This window comes from Anomaloglossus baeobatrachus, chromosome 2 (assembly GCF_048569485.1).
Source record: "Anomaloglossus baeobatrachus isolate aAnoBae1 chromosome 2, aAnoBae1.hap1, whole genome shotgun sequence".
NCBI classification, from domain to species: domain Eukaryota; kingdom Metazoa; phylum Chordata; class Amphibia; order Anura; family Aromobatidae; genus Anomaloglossus; species Anomaloglossus baeobatrachus.
In genome coordinates this window covers 526,023,750-526,040,403 of record NC_134354.1, presented here as the reverse complement: position 1 = coordinate 526,040,403, position 16,654 = coordinate 526,023,750, and the positions used below count along the sequence as shown (strand labels likewise).

Here is a 16,654-nt window from a genome sequence, read left to right as displayed (position 1 = left end):
AGGAGGAGCTATGCTTTTGCATCTACTTAGTGTATAACACCCATGATCCTGTGTCCCCCAATGATGGCTAAGAGAAAACGATTTTACGGTGAGTACACAAAAATCTGTTTTTTTTTTGTAGCACCGTGCCTACTTAGCTTCTCTCTTACGTCTAGACGTCGGCTTTTCTTGAGATTCACCCATGCTGAATGCTCAGACAAAATTGCTGCACAACTCTGCACAGCCTTAACCCAAGTACAGATGAAACCAGCAACAAACAGGGTGAAGGAAAGCTTGACACGCCCAATGGAAAAGGTCACCACACATTCAGGGAGTGCAACGATATGAAGTCTGCCAGGTGGACTATATCTTGAATAGAAGGAAAAAATATCGGCACATCCAGCGTAAAATAATTTCTGTCTTTATTTTCACATATTATTAAAAAAGTCCATCCATATTAGAAGACCCTGACGCGTTTCCGACGCAAAAGAGCGTCCTTAATCATAGGCCACTAGATTCCATCTAATACTTCTCATTCTGTTTTACAAGCATCACCCAGCACATCTAGTGGTTAGGGTATGCACGTTGTTACTATTCACACTAACACAGGTTATTTCTGGCACCTAATTGTGTTCCAACAGCAATATATTCACCATTTCCAGTGTGATCTTCATCTTTTTCCCTGGAATTGTGGAAAGGGTACATTTTTCAGTGAGGGGCATATGTGCTAATTCAGCAGGGGGCACCAGGCATGAGCTTCTACTGCCACCCTTGATGTACTCCACAAGAAACTGACAGGTGTATACATTATTACAAGTGACACTTTATTACTAACAGGCCTTCTTATTAGGAGACTAATATGTGCATTTTACTATGAAGTTGTTCTGCTTTATTTCTGTTGTAACACTATTTTTTATCTATTGTGATAAGGGTAGCACGATATTGTTTTTTTTTTTTTCTTTCAAAATCCTTCTGTCCCTTACGTTCATTTTTTTTATTTATTTTTTTTAAGACATCGCTAGCAATTTATAGTAATTATTTACTACTTTATGATCCTCATAAGGTGTTTACAACGTGACATGTACCTTTTGCCTTCTCAGAGTTTGCTTTTCAATCCCAGCAAACCTTTCTCTAGAGGAGCCGGAAACCAGAATGCAGATGTGGATCTTATGATCGACTGCCTTGTTTCTTGCTTTAGGATCAACCCTCACAACAACCAGCATTTCAAGGTAGGTTTATTTTGAACTTTTATTTCCTAGCGGTTCTGTTTTATTTAGTCTTAGTATGTTCTAATGACGAATTATCATGCCATCCTTTGCAAATAAAGCCTCCCAGATCATTTGCTTTAATTAGGAGCGTTTTATTTTAAATACATTCATTTTATTTAAAGAATAATTTTTTTAAAATTAATATTACAAGTGAAGAGAAGAAAAGGAATATATCATTTCTTCATCGTTCCTTATGGGAGACCCAGACCATGGGTGTATAGCTTCTGCCTCCGGAGGACACATAAAGTACTACACTAAAAGTGTAGCTCCTCCCTCCGAGCATATACACCCCCTGGATGACAAATCCAACCAGTTCAATGCTTTGTGTTCAGGAGGTCACACACACACATGCATTCTCTGAATTTTGATTTTTGATTTTTGATTTCAAAGATTTGGAAGAAAAGCGGGTCCAATCTGGACTCCCGGCATGTCCCTTCTCACCCCACTGTGTCGGCGGTGCTGTTAAGGTTGATTTTACAAGGCTGGAGCCTTCACATGCCGCGCTCCTTCACCATCCCTTGAGGCTCTGGCTTGAAGTGGGAGCCATCACGGTTCTCACTGCTTTGCAGGAGACCGGTCTCCATCCGCAGCCCTTTCAGGATCCTGCCGGACGGAGCGCTCACCTCCCAGGGACCTGGCACCTGCGTCTCACAAGCTAAGTACTGAGACGTTATTACCACAGAAAGTGGTCTTTCCAGGGGTCCCTTGTACTTTATATATTGGGGAGAGTGTGTTATATGACTGTGTTAACATTTCCGGCCGGTTCTCCAGTTTTCACTGGAGAACCGCGCCGATGGTGCCTGCACGCTGGCCGCATGTTTAAATCTAGGCCCCGACTTCGCCTGAGGCCTAGTTTCGATTTCACTGCCCCTGCATGTCAGTCATGCAGAGGGACAGTGCGGCTCCGCCCAGCGGCTGTTCAGCACAGGGAACGGACACTCCTCACTGAGGAAAGATTCCCTCCCCTGTATACCTCATTTGCCCTCCGGATCCCGCTCTGAGAGTAGGCCCCGCCCCCTCTCCTCGCTCCGGCGCCATTTTATCAGCGTTCTCAATGTCTGCATAACCACATTGTGACAAATGGGGGCCTGGGCTGGGGGATCTGGAGGGCACAGAGATGTCTCTATGTTAAACGGTCTGGCAAGCCACAACCTCCGGTTGTGCAGCTGCTTATATACTCTGTTTATATACTCTGCTGGGGGTCATTCTGGACAGAGCCCCCACTTCTGCAGCATGTCTCATATCAGAGCAAGGCTGCAAGGCTGTTCTTAATATGCACTGCATGTAGACTCGTACTGCCTGTACCGAGCACATAACCACATTGTGATGCTTGCTCTAACATAGTAGCTGCTCCGGTGGCTGAACCCCCGGTTTGGGTAGAATCCCTCTCTCCAGGGGACAGCTGTCCCGGACACTGTTGAGCATGCATCAGCCCCCTTCTCAGGGCGCTTCTGCTGCTATGGCTCGCTCAGCAAAGCTCACAGAGGATTCTTCATCTGGTCTCAGACCCCGTCCTCCTAAAATGGAGACGCAGGGTCCCCTTTCCTTCCTCGTCCCGCAGCTCTGATTCACGAGCTGACTCGCAGGACGAGGAGGATGCCTTTACTAGGGTCTCGGACGCTACTTCATGTACCCCATTGATCTGTCCGAAGGTGACGCAGATGCTAATGTTTTGATTGCGTCCATTATATTTGTACTGGACCTCAATCCGCCTGTATCAGGGGAGCATCCCCCTCTGGCAGAAAGGCATCAGTATACCTTAAGAGAACAAGGAGTGTGTTCCTTAACCACTCCAGTTTTTCAGCCCACTGTGACCAAGCCCAGAGCCTGTCCTGACAGACGCTTCCCAAAGCGTGGTTCTGATGACTGTTTCCCCCTTCCACCAGAGGTGGTCAAGGAGTGGGCTCATTCACCAAGGGTGGACCCTCCGGTGTCTAGACTTTCAGCCCGGACAGTTGTATCAGTGGCTGACGGCACCTCTCTAAGGATCCCACTGTCCGCCAGGTTGACCTTCTGGCCAGATCTATATATGAGGCGGCAGGGGCCTCGTTCTCCCCATCTTTTGCAGCAGTGCGGGCTCTCAAAGCCATCTCTGCTTCTCTGGAGGAGATGCATTCCCTCACCAGGGACTTTATGCCCGAAATGGTTGCCTTAACTTCCAGGCTTCAGTCTTTTCATCCTATGCCATGTCTGCCATGCTGGAGACTGTCACCGCACTGCGGTGGCCTCCGCTACTTCCCTCGCTATCCGCAGGCTCCTGGGGCTTCGAGAGTGGAAGGCAGATGCTTCTTAAGAAGTTCCTTGCTGGGCTCCCTTTCTTCAGCGCTCTATTGGGAGACCCAGACGATTGGGGTATAGCTACTGCCCTCCGGAGGCCACACAAAGCACTACACTAAAAAGTGCAAGGCCCCTCCCCTTCTGGCTATACCCCCCCCCCGTGGTATCACGGGTTCTCCAGTTTTCTGCTTTGTGCGAAGGAGGTCAGACATCCACGCATAGCTCCACAGATTTTAGTCAGCAGTAGCTGCTGACTATTTCGGATGGAAGAAAAGAGGGCCCATATAGGGCCCCCAGCATGCTCCCTTCTCACCCATTGATGGTGTTGTAAGGTTGAGGTACCTATTGCTGGTACGGAGGCTGGAGCCCACATGCTGCTTTCCTTCCACATCCCCCTGGGGGGCTCTGAGGAAGTGGGATCCTGCTGGCCTCAAAGCTCTGACGCCGGGCTCCATCCACAGACCCATTTGAACCTGCTGGATACGGAGCTGGAGTACCGTTCAGGGACATGGCCCTGCACCATTACAGGTACTCTGTGTCCCCGTACACACAGGCACAGCACACTCCAGACTTGCTGGGTGTGCTAGTGCGCCGGGGACAGTAATGGGTTACGGTCACTGCAGCTTTGCTGAGTGACTTTGTGTTTTGGGAACTACCGCGCCGGACGCTCCGGGAGCGGCGGCGCGGCTGGGACTTGTAGTTCGCCGGGGACTGGGCGCCGACCGCGCTTTTACGGCGGCGGCGCTTATAAATCCAGTCCCCGGCTTCTGCGGCCTAGTGCCGCTTCGTTCCCGCCCCCTCCCTGTCACTCAGGGAAGGGGACAGGCGCTGAGCAATCAGCAGCGCCGAGGGCTGGAGCCTTTTTACCTGCTCCAGCCCTCTCACTGCACACTGTCGGACGCCGGATTCCCGCTCTGCCTTGGGGGCACGCCCACGGCCCGCCCCTCCTCACATGAGCTGGGGAAGAAGCCGGCAGCCATTACTGCAGTCCGAGCTCGGACTTTCGGCACCAAGGCAGGACGGTGGCGATCATACACCCGCTTATAGGCGGGCGGTAAGCGGCACACATAGTGCTGACCACGATATAACTGCAGTGTGTACATGTGTTGTTTTTAACTGCATAGGTCGCTATATGCCCGCTGGGGGAGCGACACATCAGCAGCAGGAAAGCAGGTGTGCTAAGGCACAGGCTTTCTAGGCTGCTTGGATTGCACGACTGAGGTGTTCATTTGTGTTTATGCTTATATGCTATACATTGCACTGTACAGTCGCTAGTCTTAGCTATATTCTCATGAAATGGCTAGACTACAGCAGCAGAAAACCAAGGGTGCTGGGGCACAGGTTTTTTTCTATGCTGCTTGTATTGCATGGGCTGCAGTGTGCATTTGTACTTGTGCTTGTATGCTATACATAGCACTGTATGGTCACTCTTCTGGGCCATATTCCCCGAGATGACTAGTCTACAGCAGCAGAAGAGCTGGGGTGCCAGGGCACAGGCTTCTATGCTGCTTGTATTGCATGTGCTGCAGTGTTCATTTGTACTTGTGCTTGTAGGCTATACATTGCACTGTAGGGTCACTCTTCTGGGCTATATTCCCCTAGATGACTAGTATACAGCAGCAGAAGAGCAGGGGTGTCAGGGCACAGGCTTCTATGCTGCTTGTATTGCTTGTGCAGTGGTTACATTGCACTGTACGGTCACCAATCTTGGCTATATACTTCTAGATAGCTAGTCGGCAGCGGCAAAAAAAGCAACACAGATTTCAGTGCTGTTTTTACTACATGGGATGCTGTTCATGACACCGTCCCATTGTGTGCATGCTCCCCTGTAGCACGTCGTCTGCCGGGGGTCTCTAGCACTTCGTCTGCCGGGGCTCTACTAGTTGTGGCCAAAGAAACCTCCTGTCAACCCTGTCCATGGACAGGGACGGAGTAGTCATAATATAGAGACTTGCACCCATGGGCAATCTACTTGACCAAAAGGCAGCTCTTCAGGGCTTTGATACTGACATCGCTCTCAATCCGGATACACCGGGTGGTAACGCCATACGGAATGATCCTATACCGTCCATCAATGGAAGGTTGGATCTTTCTCCCTCCGCTCCCCCAGTGGAGATAGGAGACGAACAGGAGAAGTTCCTTTTCAGTATCTCACGCAGATATTGAGTTTTTTTCTGGCCACGCTGACTTCAGAGAAGCAGTCCAGGAACACCACGCTTACTACCAGATAAGCGTCTTCTCCAAACGTTTTTAGGATACACGTTATCCCTTTTCCCCTGACGTGGTCAGCGCTGGACCCAGGGTCCAAAGGTGGATTCTCCAATCTCCAGGCTTGCATCTAGAGCCATAGTTGCACTGGAGATGGGGCTTCACTTAAAGATGCCATTCACAGACAGATGGACTCTGGTTGAAATCTGTCTAGGAGGCTATCGGCGTGTCGGTTGCTCCGGCATCCACAGCCGTATTGGCAACCTAACCTTTTCAGCTGTTCTTGCGCAGCTGACCTTGAGCAGGGACATCTGTACCGCAGAGGCGTCCGTAACCCCGCAATGTCTGCACTGCGACTTACCCTGTTAATACTGTCCTAAAAGTACAGTCGAGGTTTCGGTCCTTCCCAAGCTCCGGCAGGTCCCAATTGTCCTCGTGCAAAAGGGCTACAAAACCTCAGACGGGCTCAGATTCCGGCCGGGCTCAATCTCGCCCCAAGGAAGGCAGTCGGAGGAACCGCTACCAAGGCAGTCTCCTCAGGACTCTCAGCTCTCTCTCTCTCTCTCCGCATCCGCGGTTGATGGCAGACTCCCCCGCCTTTGGCGACATTTAGCTGCCACAGGTCACAGACCGGTGGGTGACGGACATTGTGCTCACGTGCACAGGACAGTGTTCTGTTCTCGTCCTCCGACTCCATTCTTCAGAACGGCCCCACCTCTCCACCGAGCAGATGCCCTGCTGCAGGCGGTGGACGCTCTAAGAGCAGAAGGAGTGGTGATCCCTGTCCCCCCTCAGGAACGAGGGCGAGGGTTTGTACTCCAATCTCTTTGTGGCTCCAAAAATGGACGGTTCCTTCCGTCCTGTTCTAGTCCTGAAACTGCTCAACGAGCATGCGAACGCCAGGCGGTTCCGGATGGGATCCCTCCGATCCGTCATTGCCTCAATGTCTCGAGGAGACTTCCTTGCCTCAACAGACATCAAAGATGCCTATCTCCACGTGCCAATTGCTACGGAGCACCAACGTTGTCTACGTTTTGTGATAGGAGACGAACATCTTCAGTTCGTAGCTCTGCCATTCAGTCTGGCGACAGCCCCACGGGTGTTCACCAAGGTCATGGCAGCAGTGGTAGCAGTCTTGCACTCTCAGGGACACCCGGTGATCCCGTACTTGGACGATCTACTCGTCAAAGCACCCTCCCTCGAGGCATGCCAACGCAGCCTGAATGTTACGCTGGAGACTCTCCAGACTTTCGGGTGGATCATCAATTTGGCAAGGTCAAATCTGTCTCCGACTCAATCACTAACGTATCTCGGCATGGAGTTTCATACTCTATCAGCAATAGTGAAGCTTCCGCTGAACCAGCAGCGTTCACTGCAGACAGAGGTGCAGTCTCTCCGTCAAGGCCAGTCGCACCCCTTAAGGCGCCTCATGCACTTCCTAAGGAAGATGGTGGCAGCCATCGAGGCAGTTCTCTTTGCGCAGTTTCATCTGCGCCAACGGCAATGGGACATTCTCCGCCAAAGGGACGGGCAGTCAACCTCCCTGGACAGGGAAGTCTCCCTTTCCCTGACGGCCGAGGACTCTCTGCAATAGTGGCTTATTCCCACCTCATTGTCATAGCCCCCATCCTGGGCAGTGGTCACGACAGATACGAGTCTGTCAGGGTGGGGAGCAGCTTGTCTCCGCCACATGGCTCAGGGGACGTGGACTCAGCAGGAGTCCACCCTTCAGATCGATGTTCTGGAAATCGGGGCAGGGTATCTTACCCTATTAGCTTTCCAGAAGTGGCTAGAAAGAGAGCAGATCCGAATCCAGTCGGACAACTCCACAGCGGTGGCATACATCAACCACCAAGGAGGGACACGCAGTCGGCAAGCCTTCCAGGAAGTCCGGCGAATCCTCATGTGGGTGGAGGACACAGCATCCACCATATCCGCAGTTCACATCCCGGGCGTAGAAAACTGGGAAGCAGACTTCCTCAGTCGCCAGGGCATGGACGCGGGGGAATGGTCCCTTCACCCGGACGTGTTTCAGGAAATCTGTTGCCGCTGGAGGGGTGCCGGACGTCGACCTAATGGCGTCTCGGCACACCAACAAGGTCCCGGCATTTATGGCACGATCGCGCGATCACAGAGCTCTGGCGGCAGACGCCTTAGTGCAAGATTGGTCGCAGTTCCGGCTCACATATGTATTTCCACCTCTGGCACTCTTGCCCAGAGTACTGCGCAAAAATCAGATCCGATTGCAGCCGCGTCATACTCGTCGCACCAGACTGGCCGAGGAGATCGTGGTACCCGGATCTGTGGCATTTCACGGTCGGCCCCGACCGGGGTCACTACCAGACCGACCAGACTTACTGTCCCAAGGGCCGTTTTCTCCATCGGAATTCTGCGGCCCTGAACCTGACTGTGTGGCCTTTGTGTCCTGGATCCTAGCGTCTTCAGGATTATCCCAAGGGGTCGTTGCCACCATGAGACAGGCTAGGAAGCCCACGTCTGCTAAGATCTACCACAGAACGTGGAAGATTTTCTTAATCTGGTGCTCTACTCAGGGAGTGTCTCCCTGGCCATTTGCATTGCCTACTTTTCTTTCCTTCCTACAATAGGAGTTAGAAAAGGGCTTGTCGCTAGACTCCCCTCAAAGGGCAAGTCTCAGCACTATCCGTGTTTTTTCAGAAGCGTCTAGCACGTCTTTCTAAGGTGCGCACGTTCCCGCAGGGGGTTTGTCATTTCGTACCCCCGTACAAGCGGCCGTTAGATCAATGGGTTCTGAACAGGGTTCTAGTTGCTCTCCAGAAGCCGCCTTTCGAGCCTCTGAAGGAAGTTTCCTTTTCTCGCCTGTCACAGAAGGTGGCGTTTTCTCGTTGCGATCACATCGCTTCGGCGAGTGTCTGAGCTGGCAGCTCTGTCATCCAAGGCTCCCTTCCTGGTGTTTCACCAGGACAAGGTAGTGCTGCGCCTCATTCCGGAGTTTCTCCCTAAGGTCGTATCCTCGTTTCATCTTAATCAGGATATCTCCTTACCGTCCTTTTGCACTCATCCGGTTCACCGGTATGAGAATGATTTACGTTTGCTAGATCTGGTGAGAGCACTCAGTATCTACATTTCCCGCACGGCGCCCATACGCCGTTCCGATACCCTTGTCGCTGGTACGCGCAAGAGGTTGCAGGCTTCTAAAGCCACCCTGGCTCGATGGATCAAAGAACCAATTCTTGAAGCCTACCGTTCTGCAGGGCTTCCGGTTCTTTCAGGGCTGAAAGCCCATTCAACCAGAGCCGTGGGTGCGTCCTGGGCGCTACGACACCAGGCTTCGGCTCAACAGGTGTGCCAGGCGGCTACCTGGTCGAGTCTGCACACTTTCAACAAACATTATCAGGTGCATACCTATGCTTCGGCGGATGCCAGCTTAGGTAGAAGAGTCCTGCAGGCGGCAGTGACATCCCCGTAGGGGAGGGCTGTTTTGCAGCTCTAACATGAGGTATCTCTTTACCCACCCAGGGACAGCTTTTGGACGTCCCAATCGTCTGGGTCTCCCAATAGAGCGCTGAAGAAGAAGGGAATTTTGTTACTTACCGTAAATTCCTTTTCTTCTAGCTCTTATTGGGAGACCCAGCACCCGCCCTGTTGTCCTTCGGGATTTCTTGGGTGTTTGCGGGTATACATGTTGTTCATGTTGAACGGTTTTTCAGTTCTCCGACGTTATTCGGAGTTAATTTGTTTAAACCAGTTATTGGCTTCCTCCTTCTTGCTTTGGCACTAAAACTGGAGAACCCGTGATACCACGGGGGGGGGGTATAGCCAGAAGGGGAGGGGCCTTGCACTTTTTAGTGTAGTGCTTTGTGTGGCCTCCGGAGGGCAGTAGCTATACCCCAATCGTCTGGGTCTCCCAATAAGAGCTAGAAGAAAAGGAATTTACGGTAAGTAACAAAATTCCCTTCTTTGCTGGGACCAGTCTATTCGGTGATCAACTGGATGAAATTATTAAGGAAGCTTTTTGGCAGGAAGAGTACTTCCATGCCACAAACCCAGGAAACCTGTCCAGGGCAGGAACCAGTCGAGGTTTCGTTCCTTTCGTTCCTCTAACTGGTCGTCCTCTAAGCCCTCGGCCTCGTCCACTAACTCAGCCAAGGTCCGTAAACCAACTGGCGCATGAAGCCGCGTCCTCAGAAGTCCGCAGGAGCTGCTGCCACCAAGGGAGCCTCCTCTTGATTATCTGGCCGCGCCAGCAACGTCCTTGGTCGGTGGCAGGCTCTCCCACTTGGGCGACGTGTGGTTTCAACACGTCTTCGATCAGTGGGTGTGGGTTACCATCTCCCACGGCTACAGAATAGAATTCTATCCAGCCCGCCAAACAGATTTTTTCTGTCAACTCCCCCCTGCTCCAAGGCCGCCGCCTTCTCACAGGCCGTGGCATTCTTGCAGGCCAATGGAGTAATTGTACCAGTTCCCGACTGGGAACGGTTCTGAGATTTCTACTCAAATCTCTTCCTAGTCCCCGAAAAGGACGGTGCTTTCCGACCTGGATCTCAAGCTTCTCAACAAGCATGTTCAGGTGCGGCATTTTTGCATGGAATCTCTGCGATCAGTCAATGACCCAAGGAGATTTCTTAGCATCAATCGACATCAGAGGTGTCTATCTGCATGTGCCAATTGCAGTTTCACACCAGCGTTGGCTACGTTTTGTAATCGGAGAGGAACATTTCCAATTCGTGGCTCTCCCCTTCGGGTTAGCCACGGCCCCTCGTGTATTCACCAAGGTCATGGCAGCAGTGGTTGCGGTTCTGCACCTCCAAGGGTTGGCAGTGATTCCTTACCTGGACGACCTTCTAGTCAAGTCTTCATCCAGTGCAGACTGTCAGCGGAGTGTCTCGCTCACTCTCAGCGGAGTGTCTCGCTCACTCTCAGCGGAGTGTCTCGCTCACTCTCAGCGGAGTGTCTCGCTCACTCTCAGCGGAGTGTCTCGCTCACTCTCAGCGGAGTGTCTCGCTCACTCTCAGCGGAGTGTCTCGCTCACTCTCAGCGGAGTGTCTCGCTCACTCTCAGCGGAGTGTCTCGCTCACTCTCAGCGGAGTGTCTCGCTCACTCTCAGCGGAGTGTCTCGCTCACTCTCAGCGGAGTGTCTCGCTCACTCTCAGCGGAGTGTCTCGCTCACTCTCAGCGGAGTGTCTCGCTCACTCTCAGCGGAGTGTCTCGCTCACTCTCAGCGGAGTGTCTCGCTCACTCTCAGCGGAGTGTCTCGCTCACTCTCAGCGGAGTGTCTCGCTCACTCTCAGCGGAGTGTCTCGCTCACTCTCAGCGGAGTGTCTCGCTCACTCTCAGCGGAGTGTCTCGCTCACTCTCAGCGGAGTGTCTCGCTCACTCTCAGCGGAGTGTCTCGCTCACTCTCAGCGGAGTGTCTCGCTCACTCTCAGCGGAGTGTCTCGCTCACTCTCAGCGGAGTGTCTCGCTCACTCTCAGCGGAGTGTCTCGCTCACTCTCAGCGGAGTGTCTCGCTCACTCTCAGCGGAGTGTCTCGCTCACTCTCAGCGGAGTGTCTCGCTCACTCTCAGCGGAGTGTCTCGCTCACTCTCAGCGGAGTGTCTCGCTCACTCTCAGCGGAGTGTCTCGCTCACTCTCAGCGGAGTGTCTCGCTCACTCTCAGCGGAGTGTCTCGCTCACTCTCAGCGGAGTGTCTCGCTCACTCTCAGCGGAGTGTCTCGCTCACTCTCAGCGGAGTGTCTCGCTCACTCTCAGCGGAGTGTCTCGCTCACTCTCAGCGGAGTGTCTCGCTCACTCTCAGCGGAGTGTCTCGCTCACTCTCAGCGGAGTGTCTCGCTCACTCTCAGCGGAGTGTCTCGCTCACTCTCAGCGGAGTGTCTCGCTCACTCTCAGCGGAGTGTCTCGCTCACTCTCAGCGGAGTGTCTCGCTCACTCTCAGCGGAGTGTCTCGCTCACTCTCAGCGGAGTGTCTCGCTCACTCTCAGCGGAGTGTCTCGCTCACTCTCAGCGGAGTGTCTCGCTCACTCTCGCCACGCTTGCAAGTCCACTCTGACCCCGACCCAGGAACTTACGTACCTAGGGATGCAATTCGAGACTCTGCTGGCACTTGTGAAGCTGCCCTTAGTCAAACAGCAGTCCCTTCATCTGGAGGTTCGCTCTCTGCTGAGGCTCCGCCGTCATTCCATCAGGCACCTCATGCAGGTGCTGGGTCAGATGGTGGCGTCAATGGAAGCGGTTCCCTTTGCCAGTTCCATCTGCGTCCCCTGCAGCTGGACATTCTCCGCTGTTGGGACAAGCGGACCTCTTCCTTGCACAGGCTGGTGGCTCTGTCGCCACAGACCAGGAGCTCTCTTTAGTGGTGGCTTCGGCCCCTCTCTCTGTCCCAGGGACGCTCCTTTCTGGCCCCGTCCTGGGTGATTCTCACCACGGATGCCAGTCTATCCGGCTGGGGAGCAGTGTTTCTCCACCACCGAGCACAGGGCACTTGGACTCCGTCCGAATCAGCCCTCTCGATCAATGTGCTGGAAATCAGAGCTGTGCTCCTAGCTCTCGTAGCTTTTCACCACCTGTCGGCGGGCAAGCACATTCGAGTCCAGTCAGACAACGCGACAGCAGTTGCCTACATCAATCATCAGGGCGGGACTCGCAGCCGCCTAGCCCTGTTGGAAATTCAACGCATCCTTCAGTGGACGGAGGACTCCAAGTCCACCATATCCGCAGTCCACATCCCAGGCGTAGAAAACTGGGAGGCAGATTATCTCAGCCGTCAAACCGTGGACAGCGGCGAGTGGGCCCTGCATCCGGCAGTGTTCCGGTCAATCTGCCGCAAGTGGGGCACTCCGGAAGTGGATCTAATGGCATCCCGGCACAACAACAAGGTCCCGGTTTACGTGGCTCGCTCCCACGATCCGCAGGCCTTGGCGGCGGACGTGCTGGTTCAGGATTGGTCCCAGTTCCGTCTGGCCTACGTGTTTCCCCCTCTAGCTCTCTTGCCCAGAGTCCTGCGCAAGATCAGAATGGAGGGCCGTCGGGTCGTACTCTTCGCCCAGACTGGCCCAGGCGAGCTTGGTTCCCAGACCTGCTCCGTCTGTCCGTAGAGGTGCCGTGGCATCTCCCGGACCGCCCAGACCTTCTCTCACAGGGTCCGTTTTCCGCCAGAGTTCTGTGGCTCTTGAGCCCTGGATCCTTACGGCTTCAGGCATTCCTTCCGAGGTCATCTCCACTATGACTCAGGCTCGGAAGTCTTCCTCGGCCAGGATTTACCACAGGACTTGGAGAATTTTCCTGTCCTGGTGTCGCTCTTCCGGCCATGCTCCTTGGCCGTTTTCCTTGCCGACCATCCTGTCCTTTCTACAGTCCGGTCTGCAGCTAGGACTGTCCCTCAATTCCCTCAAGGGACAGGTCTCGGCTCTGTCAGTGTTGTTCCAGCGGCGTATCGCCCGACTGGCCCAGGTGCGCACCTTCATGCAGGGCGCATCTCACATCATTCCGCCTTACCGGCGGCCTCTGGATCCCTGGGACCTTAATCTGGTCCTCACGGCCTTACAGAAACCCCCCTTTGAGCCTCTTAGGGAGGTTTTGTTGTTTCGTCTTTCACAGAAAGTGGTCTTTCTGGTGGCCATAACTTCTCTCAGGAGAGTCTCTGATTTGACTGTGCTCTCTTAGGAGTCACCCTTTTTGGTTTTTTCACCAAGACAAGGTGGTTCTCCGTCCGACTCCGGGCTTTCTCCCTAGATTTGGGGCGGACGCTCCGGATCTATGTGTCACGCACCGCTGTTCTTAGGCGGTGCACCTCTCTTTTTGTGCTGACCACAGGTCAGTGCAAGGGTCTCTCGGCTTCTAAACCGACCCTAGCTCGTTGGATTAGGTTGGCCATATCCGATGCCTACCAATGTTCTCAGGTGTCTCCCCCGACGGGGATTAAGGCGCACTCGACCAGAGCTGTCGGTGCCTCTTGGGCTTTCAGGCACCAGGCTACGGCTCAGCAGGTCTGTCAGGCTGCCACTTGGTCTAGTCGGCACACCTTTTCGAAGCACTACCAAGTGCATGCTCATGCTTCGGCAGATGCGAGCTTGGGCAGACGCATCCTTCGGGCGGCTGTCGCCCATTTGTGAAGTTAGGTTTTGCCTACTTCTCAGTTTCTGTTTATTCCCACCCATGGACTGCTTTGAGACGTCCCATGGTCTGGGTCTCCCATAAGGAACGATGAAGAAAAAGAGAATTTTGTTTACTTACCGTAAATTCTTTTTCTTATAGTTCCGACATGGGAGACCCAGCACCCTCCCTGTTGCCTGTTGGCAGTTTTCTTGTTCCGTGTGTTTTTCACCGGCTGTTGTTGTAGACAGAGGTTCCGGTTATTCCGGGTTTTACTCTCTCTACTTATGGGTGGATGTCCTCCTTCAGCTTTTGCACTAAACTGGTTGGATTTGTCATCCGGGGAGTGTATATGCTCGGAGGGAGGAGCTACACTTTTAGTGTAGTACTTTGTGTGTCCTCCGGAGGCAGAAGCTATACACCCATGGTCTGGGTCTCCCATGTCGGAACTATAAGAAAATGAATTTACGGTAAGTAAACAAAATTCTCTTTTTTATAAAAAAAAAGCCTCCTTCTCCTTCACTAATTTACTCTCCGTTCACTGGTAAGGTCTCTTTTCAGGGAATTAGATTCTCTTCTCATTTACAGATCAGTTAGCAGTAGCTGCTCATAATAGTCTATGGAGAGGGAATAGCTAGTGGGAGATAAACAAGACAAAACAATCACTGATCTCAGGGAGACCAGACAGAAAACAGTGCCGGCAGCCAGCGAAGGCGCTCAACACAGTGAAATCCTAGGTGCATTGCCCACTGAGAAGTAGTTTTGTCTTGTTGGTCTACTAGGCATTGCTCCCACCAGGCCAAAATACTACTCCACACTGAGGGGCAATACCCCGAAACAGCTGTCTGTGGATGGATACCTGGCCTTGGTATTTCCCTTGTCATATGTTTAAACTCTTCAAGAGTTGCATATTGACTAAAAGGGCCCCTTAATATGGTGGTCTTCTAAAAAGAGCCACTCCTGGGCTAGGTCCTTCCCGGGAGGGATATCTGGTTATTTTCTGTGTCGAGACTCCTAACAGAGGCTCCACAGACCTTTTTTCATTTGCATAGTGGAAGATAAAGGCAGACACAGATATGGTGCTGGTTTATTTGAAATATTTAATCAGCTACAACTGGAAGGCACATTTTTTGTGCTGTGATTACAAGCATTATTCCCATTTTGTCTTTCATGGCTGAGATGGGAATAACTGCCTTATATATAGGTTCTGGCTACAAGGAGCAATCTATACATCAATTTCCAGATTTCTATGGTCAGGTTGTGCATTCTGTATGCCAACTATTTAACCGACTTTAGAAAAGAGAGCGAAATACTTGAGTCTTTTGCACAGGTTTTTAGCAAAAAATGTTAAAACATATTTTATTACATTTGATACAAACATTTTAAAAGGACACATCTCAGATTCAGTGTGCTTAGCAAATCAGAAAGGGTCACCAAAACCCCAGAGAGATGCAGGTCAAACAGTACCAATAAATAGTGCTGTTTAACAGAGGTGATCCTGGTCCGTTAAAGATCCAGCTATATGTAGTAGTTAAATACATTGACACAATTGTCACTAAGTGCTTTACCTTACAATTAGCTGCAGCCATATCTTTAGTGACCATATGAAGTCCATAAGCACTTACAACATACACAATGATGATTATATCTAATCTGCTGGTCCAAAATAAGGCATAAATACATTAACATAGTTATTTAGTGCTTTACAGTAACATCTGCAGCCATATTTTTAGTGACCATATAGAGACCATTAATGCTTGCAGTATGAATATCAGTACCTAGATCTCAATCTGCTGGTCCATAGTAAGATATAGATAACTGATCACCAAATACACACAGGACCTTATATATCTCTTTTTTACAGCAACATTAGTTATTATTGAGGCGGCATTTTACCCTGTAGCTTGCTGCATACACAGAGCTATGTTAAGATACCGTGCACGATGTGAAACACCTCTTATACGTTGTAGTCTTAGTAAATTTAGTAAAGATTATCCATATTACAGTACTCCAGGTTAGGCTACCAGTGCCCCGATGCGCATTTCGCACAGTGGCTTCTTCAGGGTGCTGTTTGTTATGTGCCTTTTTAAATGTTTGTATCAAATTGAATAAAATGTTTGAACATTTTTTGCTAAAAACCTGTGCGCAAAAGACTCAAGTATTTTTCTTTCTTTTGTAAATTCTAGCTGCAAGGACTAGGGCGAGAACAGCCGAGAACAGTTGCGGTTTGCATAATTCCCATAGAGATGAAAATTCTTTACATAAAATGTGCAGCACTGCTGTGCATAGATGCCTTCACAACCCCTCCTTGGGTGGTTGCAGCATAGAAGTAGTTATCCCCATCTTTGCCATGAAAGACAAGAGATTGGAATAACCTTATGAGTTTGCTCGATGTAACTCATTTATGGCATGTCCCCCAGGCATTTCATCAATTTTAGTTATGCGGATACAAATTCCACCCATCCCCCAATCATCACAGTGATGAGGCTTCTGCTTTCTGAAATGTGCGGTACCCATCCCAGTCTTTTACTGGAATACACAAATCACGGTGCCTATGTAAACATTCAAGGACAATACTGATGTGTTGATCGTCAGCGTCCTGGAGGTCAGACATCTGTATATCAAACTTTGATGGCCGACCTCTAGAGGCACATGTAAAGGGGTTTTCCACGAGGGGACCACAAACGAACAATTTGACTTTATTTTATTGTTCAGTAAACTTTTGGGTACACATTTCTAAAAGTGGAAAATCTCCTAGAACTTTACTGCTCTTACTATGCTAGATCTTTGGTTCAATCAAGTAGCCATAATCTAATTATTTGGTGTAGTACGATCCTTGACACTGTAGT

General features: G+C 51.2%; 1 protein-coding gene across 1 annotated transcript in view; it reads left to right on the top strand.

Moving 5' to 3' along the window:
• The window catches only part of NF1 (neurofibromin 1), a 442,125-nt gene that overhangs the window by 101,844 nt on the left and 323,627 nt on the right, over positions 1–16,654 (top strand). The window contains exon 10 of the mRNA XM_075333827.1: positions 1,080–1,208. Within this exon, the coding sequence (XP_075189942.1) occupies positions 1,080–1,208 (129 nt within the window). The remainder of the gene's footprint in view (positions 1–1,079; positions 1,209–16,654) is intronic.